This window comes from Barbus barbus, assembly GCF_936440315.1.
Source record: "Barbus barbus genome assembly, chromosome: 16".
Lineage (NCBI taxonomy): Eukaryota > Metazoa > Chordata > Actinopteri > Cypriniformes > Cyprinidae > Barbus > Barbus barbus.
Window position 1 is genome coordinate 3,302,923 of NC_136744.1, and position 12,005 is coordinate 3,314,927.

General features: G+C 37.9%; 1 protein-coding gene across 1 annotated transcript in view; it reads left to right on the forward strand.

The window, feature by feature from the left end:
- Positions 1 to 550: 550 nt before the first annotated feature.
- Positions 551 to 12,005, forward strand: part of plpp4 (phospholipid phosphatase 4) — a gene marked incomplete at both ends in the record, with an annotated part of 117,946 nt that continues 106,491 nt past the window's right edge. Inside the window, one exon of the mRNA XM_079436453.1 lies at positions 551 to 639. Coding sequence (XP_079292579.1) covers positions 551 to 639 — 89 coding nt within the window. The remainder of the gene's footprint in view (positions 640 to 12,005) is intronic.

Consider the following 12,005-nt stretch of genomic DNA (forward strand, 5'->3'; position numbering starts at 1 on the left):
GGTATTGCCACAGATCCTGGTACACTAACAGTCCAGATACTCAAATGCAAAATAGCTATTTGAAGATCCAAAAGAGTGAAACGAAAAACTCATTATCTGGCCGCATAGCCATGATAATGTAAATCTTAAGGAGAGAGGGAGGAAGAGAGAGCAAGAGAGAGAGAGAGAGAGAGAGAGAGAGAGAGAGAGAGAGAGAGAGAGAGAGAGCGCACTTCATCTCAGACACTTTCATCAGAGAGCATCACCTGGCTTAGATGCTGTTGTCTGGTTCGGTCCAGCTCACAGACGCGTCCGCGTTCACTCATCGCTCTACATTCTTCTTCTGCACCTTTAAAAATAACAAAACTCGCGAACTGTACATACTTCAACTGTAGTGCAACAAGGGGCATTTCAGCGTTACCGGGTATTTTCCAAATGAACACAAAGCGACAGACAGCTGTAGCTGCCAGACGCCAAAGTGTTGCGTATTTAGGACAATAGTGGACTACCACCGACTTCTCTGGTTTCTGCTTTTGGTTTCTTTCAGGCAAAATTCGATTGTGTGAACAAGATGAAGATGTCTCCCGCAGATCGACGGAAATACGTGCGCGATCTGGCGCTGGAGATTGCCATAAGAGTGCTGCTCTTCGGAGTTTTTGTGTAAGTAGGCTACCTGCATTCGCCAGACATGCATTCATATGCGTGCACATTATAATGCAATGTCATAAGCAAGATGTGCAATATATAGTGAAAAATACGACGCGGTAGTGGAAGCGTGGCTTAACCAAGACACCCATCCAATTAAACTGGTGTAATTGTAAATAAATAATAGTATTAAATATGCTTGTAAAAACAGCAGCATAATTATTTTGATATTGAGGTGTAGGACTTTTCTTTACATATATCCGATTGATAGGGTGTTTCAAAGTTTTGATTGTTTATCAAATGTAGCCTATCTTCAATAACCAAGGCGGTGACGAGGGTAATATTTTACTTGCAGATTGTATACACTTAGATTTTAAAGCATTCTTAATTCATTGATAATACTTTACAATACCTTATAAGCTTTGTAAAATTATTGTCGATTACCTACCACTTATTTAGTAGTAATGTAGTTAAAAAAATAAATGTGAAGTGTTTTAACAAAGATAACAGTTATTTATAAATATGTAACCATCTAAAGGATTACAATTTATATTATGAAATCATTATAATGCCCACATACAGGCTTCAAGTAAGTGTTACCAAGGAGATTTCTTGAAATGCACAGTACAAAGGCAATCACCAACATAACCTGCAGAAAGAATAAGATGAGAAATTCTGTCTATAGCAAGAGACAGCCTTGTGCTTTGTGTGCAAACAGGTTGTTGGGGTTCTTAATTCAAGGATTTCTGATAGGAAATGCATAAGCAACATTTATTATTATTATTTTTAATAAGGCTGTGTTACTATAGCAAGAGCTGATGTCCTATTTAAAGACCTACTGTTATAATATGTTGGCAATAATGAAATAAGATGGTTTGGGTGAAGTTTTTAAGAAATAACGCCTGAGACTTGCTGTAGTTTCATTTATCTTTTGGTAAATGTCCTTGGCTTCTGCCATGCTAAATAATTTTCAGTCCCTAGAACAGTACTGCCTGCTCACAGAAATATAATCAGCTGTGTTTTTCAGTTTATGCCATGGTTTGATTGAAATAGCTGCAGATAAATGTTCAGATAAAGCCAAGCAATGCATGCATGCCTCCTGGAATTTATTGTGATGTTGCAATTTGAAGAGGAAAATTTGGATGTGCTGTGCTGTAGTCACAAGGGGAATAAATGTGATGTCTTAGACTAGAAGAAATCTGGCCATCGGTCATCCTTAGTTACGACTTGGAACTTAATTCTGTCTTGAATAAAGAAGCATTACACAGAAATATAACATATTACCTAGAAAGATCAGAAAAAGGCAAGAGTTTCAGGGTTGAATAATGAGCAGCCGGGCTGCCTGATGTTGATGATGATTGCCAAGAGTATTTACTAAAGCAAACATCACTATTACTACTCATGACTCATCCTGCAACGTTTGTGTTATGGGCATGAATGACACCTTGAGGATTTTTTAAAAAAGAAGGAAAAACCAAAGTAATTTCCCGAAACCAGAAAACCATGTGACTTCAACCACCTAGCAACTACCTAGAACATACTAGCAACATAACACCTACTCAAACCACCCCAGCAACTGCAAAGCAATACCCTGATAACCACTCACAACCCTCTAGTTTTGTGAATGAATGAACAAATGAGGCATTTTATACAGCGCTTTATTGTGTATTGTTGTACACCCAAAGCGCTTTACAATCATATAGGGGGTCTCTCCTCAACCACCACCAGTGTGCAGCATCCACCTGGATGATGCGACGGCAGCCACCGCACAACGGCGCCAGTGCGCTCACCACACACCAGCTACAGGTGGAGAGGAGAGAGAGTCATTGAGCCAATCAAGTGGATGGGGATTATTGGGAGGCCATGAGTGACAAGGGCCATTGGAGGGAATTTGGCCACTCTTATTTTCTTTTAAGTTATTACTGTAATGTATTGATATTCAGCTTTGATTGTGGCATTCGTCATGTGTAACCCAACATAGTAAACGGTAGCACATTTGTACAATATCTGTTCTCTTTTCTACTATTCTGGCACTTGATTATTTTGTATCTGCCAGGTGTTGTCTGCTGCAACAGGAATCCAATGAAACTCATTGTATTTACAATATGAGTCCATGACTAGAAAAGCTGGCCTCCAAGCACAACATCTGCTGCCTGTCATGACCTGGCCCAGATTTGATGTGCCCTGAGATATCAGCCGTCAGGAGACGGCATGCCTTCTGAATGCTGATCGCGAGATATAATGTCCATAGTGAAAACGCTTTTTTATTTTATTATTTATTTATTTATTTTTTGAAGAGCAAGAAAGCATATTAAAGCATACATCTAAAGGAATAGTTACAAATTACAACCTCATGTCATTTCAAAACTGTAATTCCTTTTTTTTTTCTTTTTGGAAAACAAATCAAGATATATATATATAAAAAAAATCATCTGCTTATTATTATTATTATTATTCACACAATGATGTAATTTTTTTAGACACTATACTGTGTCTGTGTTTAACCGTATGAACAAAACAGTTTATCAAAACATTTGTCAAAATATATATAATCGTATTATTGTTATTATAATAATAATTGTTATTATTATTATTTTTAAGCAGAAAGAAAGTGATACAGGATTGTAACAACATACGGGGAAATGAGAATGTTTAAATTATTAAATGATGACAGAATTAATAAATGATGATGCAAAATTTCACTATACACAGTAAAAATAATAATAATAATAATAATTTAACCCATAAAACATTTCTGTAAGTCTGAATGATTATTTTTAGGTTGGTTAAGTGACGTTAAATAAAACTTTTTGACTTGAATAAAACCAGTTAATTTGGATGTTACAAATTAGGTTACCATTTTTTCAGTATAGGCTAGTATACCATCATAATTATGTACATGCTTACTATACATACTTTGAGAAACTTCAATAGGGAGCATCTCTGACACTATATGTTTCATGATCTTGGAATTGATCATGATCTTATTTATTACTGATTCTGCTATAATTGACCTAATATTGCATATTTAGACATAAAATCATTCCCCATAAGCTAAGGTTGATGTTGAAAACCATTATTCCACTGGTTGACATCTTCCACTGGTTGTTCTGACTAACGGGGCAGTGGGAAACAAGCCAGAATCTGTTCCAGCAGCCTTGCAAATGAAACACTGGAGTAAATCAATCTGGAACACGCAGATGAAAGTAGACCTGAGGGTTTGCTTGCCTGAGTTTAACCTGGTTGCAAATGTGTCTACAGTATGTCTTCTGCCTCTCTGGGCCAGAAACTCACACTTAATCAACACAGAACTTAGTTGTAATGTCTCTACAGACCTGAGTCTTTCGAAAGGGTACATTTATTCATTTCTGATGAGGAGGAGACTGCAGCCAGGGGTGTTGTGATTAGCTGTAGGCATCAGAGGTGTTACCACAGTGTGGCCCAGCCTTCTTTCCCCATGTGAAACTCATTTGTATAATAATCTAAAGCATGCCATTAGAACAGTGTCTTCAAGGTTTCACCTGCGCATTGTTCAATTCTCAAACAACCGCCAGAATGCCTCTGAAAGCAGGTATAAATAAACATGATAGAAAAAGTGTAGACTGTTAAACTTCACATAGCTGTCAATGGAAATACTTATTTCTCTGATCAAGTATGAGGTGGATGTGTTGCAGTTTTTATTGATTTTTAGATTTCCAAACATATGAATGGATTTGGATAGATCTTTGTGTCTTGCCTTGCCAAATATTTAGCCAAATTTGTAGCCAAACAAGCTCAAATTTTCAATTTTACCTACTATGCCCACAGTATACACACTTGCCCTTTGCTGAACTTTGTATTACGTTTTTGTTCGCTCAAGTAAAGTTGTGAATTCAGAAAAAGTGGTTTCCATTTTTAGGAAATGACATTTGGTTCCATTAACAGAATTGAATAATGGGTCTGCAAGAATATGCCATTGTACACATCATCCATTAGGACAGCATATTCTGGACACGGTTTCTCTCAGAGTAATCAATCTGACATTGCTCTGCCACTTTATGTTTTATAATCAATGTGATTCCACAGAGTCTCCAAACTTGTGTTGCATCGCACTCCTGTATTGCATGATTGACTAGCCATGGGTTGACAATCTGTCACGTTAGAGAGGCACCTTTTGCTTCATCCATTGTTTTCTAACAGCTTTCACACTGTTTTTCAAGTCAGTTTTTGTTTCTTTAATCGATGACATTTGCATCTGAATACCTAAATCATCCACTCTGCTTACCCAGGGACACTGGCTTTGGTACAACGTGTAGAGTAAATGTGTTGAAATACATTCTGTTCATTAGTGGGCTTAATGAGTCATGCAACTGTATGCTGCCATCTTGCTTGCCAGAACCATGTGACTAATATTTGAGTTATTGTAATAATAATGTATTGTTCAGAGTGTTTGGAACTAGTGTTGGGTCCAAGCCTATCTTGTCAAGTCTGAGTCCAAGTCTAAGTTAAGTTTAAGTCAGATACATTTATTAATGTCTTGTTATCTTAATTTTATGTAGTTACTTATATTTTATCTTTCATGTTACACACAACGTGGATTCGAGTCCAAAATATCCAAGTCTGTGTCGAGTCCACGGTCCACCCGAGAGCATCTGAGTCCAGTTTGTTCATATTTGCAGTCCGAGTCCAAGTACCTCAACTCTGTTTGAAACTAAGCTAGATCTTAAACATTAATCTTAAACATAAAAAAAAAAAAAAAAAAAACTTCTATTATAGTCACTATTGTTGTATATCTTTTTATTGTATACATACCAGTCAAACCTTTTTTGATTTCTGGATTCACAAGGTATGCAATAAGCCATGATCTGTTCTTGCAGGGTAGCCAGTCTGTTTCTCATTTTCTAGCTCCCTATTCTTTTCTTAAACGATTCTTAAATAAATTTATAGTGTATAAAATCTTACTTGGCATTTGTTAACGTGCAAATGAGACATAAACAGGATTTGTTTTCTCTCAGGCTTTCCCAAAATTAAATCTCAACAAGAGACAGATTCATGCTCCAAGACAAATGTGAAAGGTAGCATTTACATTGTCACTAGAGGAATACACAGGAAATAGAGAGAAATGAATGACTCTGTCCGGGCAGCATTTGCTATTTAATTAAATAATTATGAAACCCCACACCATGAGAGTGTGATTTTGCTTTTAAAACATAGCAGAAAATGGCATTTTAGACAAATGTTTTCCAGTAACTGAAAGCACGTGTTTGTGTGCTGTTTACAGTACTTTACAATAATAGAATCCATGTTGTCACCAGTTTGCATGAAGTTTCATGAAAAGTTTTCAGCTGGGCACTGGTCCTCCAGGACTAGAGTTGAAGAACACTGTATGTATGCTGTAGGCTTTAGTTTACGTCACATCCTAACCAAATCCTCATTTGCTACTTGTTGCTCCCAGTTGCATACTGTAAAACTTAAATATATAGTAGTCAACAATTTTGAAAGACTGTACATTTGTTTTATCAATTATTATTGTACATTGGAAAAATGATGGTCTCAAAGCGAACAAGACAAGATTAAAAGCCATAAAGTTCCAATTTTGAATTCATGGCGTCTTTTACCACAGAGAGTGTTTTTTGAGTGGTCTTGCATGAGTGGCTACTCTCAGTGTCCAGCCTCTGTGCTAAAGCCTTTCTGATTGAGTGGGTGTTTCATCACATCTATCAGCTTCACTGTTGCTCTGTTTATTCTCCATTCTATGTTTAAGATAACATATGCCATTTGACCTGTTGGGTAAGCGAGCATGGTAAAGTCCACCCTTACAAACTTCAAATAGGTGCTTGTTGAGAGGCTGTTCGGGTTGGACACATTGTACAATATTTCTTCCATCATAGCAATAATTATCAGTGAACCAGGAGATAAAGAGTGAGGATCTCAGTAAAAGCTACACTACAGAGCAGGAGACCAGTCTTCTTCACAAAGCTGCTGTTCTTGAGATGAGTTTTTAAGGAGTCTTTTTTTTCTTCATATCACAAGAGGTATTTTAGATTTTATTTTAGGTAATTTAGAGGTATTTTAGTTAAGAAAGTATTTTGTTGGCACCAATAGCCTTGTAGGCAGCGTTGAGTCACGGCTCATGGACCTTTCCCGATCCCATCCCCCTCTCTCTATCTCCCACTTCACTTCCTGTCATCTCTACACTGTCCTATCAAATTAAATTTGGCAAAAGTGCCAAAATTGAATCTTAAAAAAAAAAAAGAAAGTGTTTCATTATCTCTGGTACTCCATCATAACAATCTAATGAAATAATGCAAGGCTTTTCAGTATAATTTTTAGATCAGTGTTATTTCTGAAAGAATAGTTATTTCCCATTATTTACTCATTTCTGCCATAGACATTCTGTTGAATATGTTGGCTGCTCATTTCAGTATAATGAAAGTAAATGAGGACTGTGGCTGTCAAGTTCCAAAATGACAAAAAGCACCATTAGTGTTGTGTGTAACAGTGGTCAAAAGCTACTGTATATAAGTCATCTTAAAACATAAGATAGCTTTGTGTGATGAACAGCCTCACATTTAAGCTGATATTCACAACAAATCTTGAAATGAGACCTATCTTCATAGTTGTCATGAGATTTAATAAGAAAGTACGGTCACATTGCTGACTGTTCACTGGAGGACAAGATTGAATAACATTTTTATTGTTACTCGCTCAAAGCTATTGTCTAACTTTAGAAGGCTTGCAAAACAGCACGCAAATCATAATATTGGCTACTTTTACGGTATTTTTTTTATTCTTTCTAAATCTAGAAAGCCTCAGTCTCCATTAATTCTCCATTTGGAAGAAAAAAAAGTGGCATCCAGAATGACTTTAGGGCCAATAAATGACAGAATTAATATTTAGGGGTGAACTAATCCTTTAACACACAATCATTCTGCTCCCAAAAGAGTACTTATCTAAAAATCTGCTTGTGATGCTAAAGATGCAGTGCATTAGTGGGTTTGTGCCAGAGTTGGTCAAAAAGCGCAGCTCTCTCTATCTGAGGAGCCCCTTATCTGGCAAGTGAACGAGGGGACATTTCTTTTGCTCTCCAAATTGTCCATTATGCATTCGTGGAACCGGTGTTTTTGCTAAGAGAATGTAACTTTGGCTCATTCATACTGAATTCGTAAAGGGCTATTTTGTTAACAAAACACAATTAGGAATGCATTTTCCTTTTTTATTTACAAGGATCAATAAGGGGAAAAAAAGCATCCACCTTATTTTCCCCATAAGAGCGGGTGCGGCCATTTGTAAATTTAATGGGTCTGGCTTCTGGTGTCTGGTGCTTCCAGCTATTTTTAGCTTTACAAAACAGCTTGTTTTGCTGCTTGATATTGCAAACTGGTGTGTCTTACCATATTATTTGAATGTATTATCTTAATTATGAACACATTGGTTTGTAGTGCAAACAGTTTTACAGTTTACTGCACTTTGTTATAGTGGCTAATAAACAGGAAGTCTTACATATTCAAAGAAAACGACTTCCGGGGAATCACGTGACGTGCTCATGAACCTAGTCGCACTTGAGTAGCGCTCCATACGTTTGGCCTCTTTTTGCAGATTTTTTCGTTTTGTTTTAAGTTTTATTCATTGGTTGTGCTTTACCTGATGGCATGCAGTCGTAAACAGCAGGAGTTGTCTCCATCAGCTTCTCCGATTAAGAAGAAATCCAAGCCACCGACCGCGAGCGATATGATGGATAAGATGGCAAACACTGTTACACACTTTGAGGACATTCTAAGAACCGAGTTGACGGCGATGCGGAATGAGTTCGCTTCTCACGTGTCAGTTGTTCAGTCGCTATGCTCTAAACTGGATCTTCTTACAGGGGAGATGACAGAACAAAAGAAAGTTGTTGCAGATCACGATAGGCGCGCTCGCGCAACAGGCTGTGGACTTACAGGATCGCAATAGGCACAGCAATCTGCATCTGGTCGGATTGCCTGAAGGTTCCGAAAAGGACGACCCTATGGACTTTTTGAAAAGATCTCTACTGACGTGGCTCCCGTCTCTGGCGGGCAAAGAGATTGAAGTGGAGTGAGCGCATCGCGTGTACTCAAGGCTCTCCTCAGATCGTGCTAAACCACAGGTTTTCATATTTAAGCTGCTGTGGTACACGGACAGGGAGCTCATTCTGCGGGCCGCCAGACTTCATGCCCGGTGAAAACTTCCAACGGAACAACGCTGTCTTTCTTTCCAGATTTTTCTCTGGTCACCGCAAAAAGAAGAAGTGCATTTGCGCCAATTAGGAAGGAGATGAGAGATGCTCGCATCCAGAATTTTGTCCTTTATCCTGCAACGCTGAACGTCATTCTCAATCAAGGTGAACCTAAAATGCTACACTCCCCAGAAGAAGATTTTCTCAGATCCCATTCATCCACCAACTCTCAGTGAGTTTCAGCTGGTTATTTGCCGTTTAATCGGAGAAGAGATGCTCTAAATGGTTAGGTGACTGTCTCTTTCACTGTTCACTTTAATGTTCACTTCTTAATTCATAGTTCATTGTGCATACAGTATGATATTTTATTTGTTTTCGTTGTATTCTTCATCTCTCTTCTCTTTGTTTTTTTTGTTTTAGTTTTTTGTTTATAGAAATTGTTTATAGAAACTACCTAGTCAATATGTGACTATGGGGCCAATGTTTGTGCTACAGTAATGTGCATGTTTTTGTTGAAGCCATGGACCATGTTAAGGGGTGCTGGCAGATCAAGGTTTGTTCTTGGTTTGATCTGCCATATCTCATGGGAATGTGTTTATGTTTTTTTGAATGGTAATGGGGAGGGTGGGGGGTGATTTAATGGTTGACTCAACTGGTTTTATTTTCAAACTTGTATTTTGTCTTATTATGCAGTAATTCTGTTCGATACCTATGACTGACCTTAATATGCTGAGTTATAATATTAATGGGCTAAATGGCCCTCACAAACGTACAGGTTTTCTGGATTTTTTGCGAAGAAGAAAGATTGATATAGTGTTAGTTCAAGAATCCCATTTGAAAGAGGAGGATATAGTTTTATGAAGTGGTATCTCACTCATCTTCGGATACTAAAACCAAGGGTGTCCTAATATTGGTGCGGAAGACTTTAAATATTACTATTTTAGCTGTGATACAGATGGTAGAATAACATATAAAAACAATAGTGGAGAATAGGAATATTGTATTTCTCTCAGTTTATGCCCCTTGTACTCCTGACCCTACTTTTTTCTCTGTTTTGTCAACCTATCTCTTGAAATTTTCAGATTTTTAAATTGTATTGGGTGCAAATACGAATTCTGTAATGTCTCATATCCTAGATAGATCTGGACCAAAGGAATCACACTCTCAAGCTTTGTGTTCTGACAAACTTCGGCAATGTGTAACCTCATCCTCGTTGGTGGACAGTTGCCGTTTATTAAACCCTTCTGCTAAGTTTTTCACTTTCTTTTCCGTGAACTGACTATATTTTCATTTCTACTTCTTTATCTTCAGCTGTTCGTGATGCCGATATCTGTTCCTTATCTTTGTTGGATCATGATGGAAATTTGTGCAGATTATCTTTGATCCCTCGGTCATCTCGTGCCACTAGATGGAGATTTAACCCTAAATTGTTACAGGATGAAATCTTTTGCAGTCAATTCAGAAATAAATTAGCTGAGTTTATTGAAATTAACCAAGGTTCAGTGGATGATCCTCGAACACTTTGGAATGCAGTTAAAGGATTTATGAGGAATAACTCAATTTCATATACCTTTTTCCTTCAGAAAAACCTGCACAAAAAGATAGATGAACTGGAATCACAGCTCCAGAATCTGACTAGAGATAATCAGCGTTGTTTCTCAGACAATACACTATACACTAAAATCATGGCGGTTAGGTCCGAACTCAATTCATTACTGAGATCCTGGACAGAATTCCTGATCCAAAGATCCAGGCAGAATTGTTATTTTCAAGGGAGTAGACCAAGCCACCTTTTAGCCCTAAGATTACGCAACGATGAAAAGTTTGCTAATATTTCAGCTGTGAAATACCAATCTGGGCTCATTATGACAGACCCAAAAGACATTACTATAGCCTTTCACTCTTTTTACTCTAACCTCTATACTTCTTCTGCTGATGGTGACCCTGACTCTTTTGCATCTTTTCTGTCCAACCTTGATTTACCTAGACTGTCAGATTCAGATTCGGAATACCTGCCTGAACCGACCACTCTTCAGGAGCTGGAGTCAGCAATTCAATCTATGAACAAGGGGAAATCCCCAGGCATAGATGGCATTCCAATCGAATTGTATACTACTTTCTGGTCGGATTTAGGCCCCCTCATGTTAGATATGATACATTTTTCAGTTTCCCAAGGCTCATTTCACCCATCCATTAATATAGCTGTTATTTTCCTCTTGTTAAAAAAAGATAAAGATCCGACTTCCTGTTCTAGTTACTGGCCACTTTCTTTCATAGGGACTGATGTTAAATTATATGCTAAAGTACTATCTCGTCGTCTTTTGATGAATTTATGAATAGACTAGTTCATCATGACCAAACAGGATTCATTAAATCTCGCTCAGCTTCGGATAACTTACGCAGGTTATATCATATTATTAATTCAAAGAATAGTTTGTCCTCTCCTTGCTCAGTATTATCTCTAGATGCGATGAAAGCTTTTGAACTGATAGAATGGAACTATTTATGGCCGGTTCTACAGCATCTGGGTCTAAGATTGAGTTTCATAAATATGATAAAAGTTCTGTATGCCAATCCAGCAGCCACTGTTCTCACAGGTGCTGTTCACTCTAACCCATTCTTTATAAATCAAGGTACTTGTCAGGGTTGCCCGCTGTCTCCTTTTTTTTTTTAAAGGGGAAAGGGAAGTGGTGTGTGGCGGCTCATACTCTGAATTTGTGCTCTGCATTTAACCCATCCAAGTGTACACACAGTAGTGAACATACACCCGGAGCAGTGGGCAGCCGATGTTGCGGCGCCCGGGGAGCAGTTGGGGGTTCGGTGCCTTGCTCAAGGGTCTCACCTCAGTTGTGGTATCCGAGACTCGAACCCACGACCTTCAGGTTACAAGTCTAACTCTCTATCCATTAGGCCACAACTTATTTGTCCTATCCTTGGAACCCTTAGCTCAAGCGGTCTGACAATCTGAAACTATTTCTCCCATAAATATACGGAATACTCATCATCATATTTCTTTGTTTGCTGATGATATCTTATTATTTTTGGAGAAGCCGTCACATTCTATTCCTCATGTGCTGAATTTATTTGACCATTGTGGATCTCTCTCAGGGTTTAAAATTAATTGGAGTAAGTCATGTTTACTTCCCCTCAATTCTAAAATTTATTCCATGTCCCTTTCTATGTCTATTCCATTGGTTCAAAACTT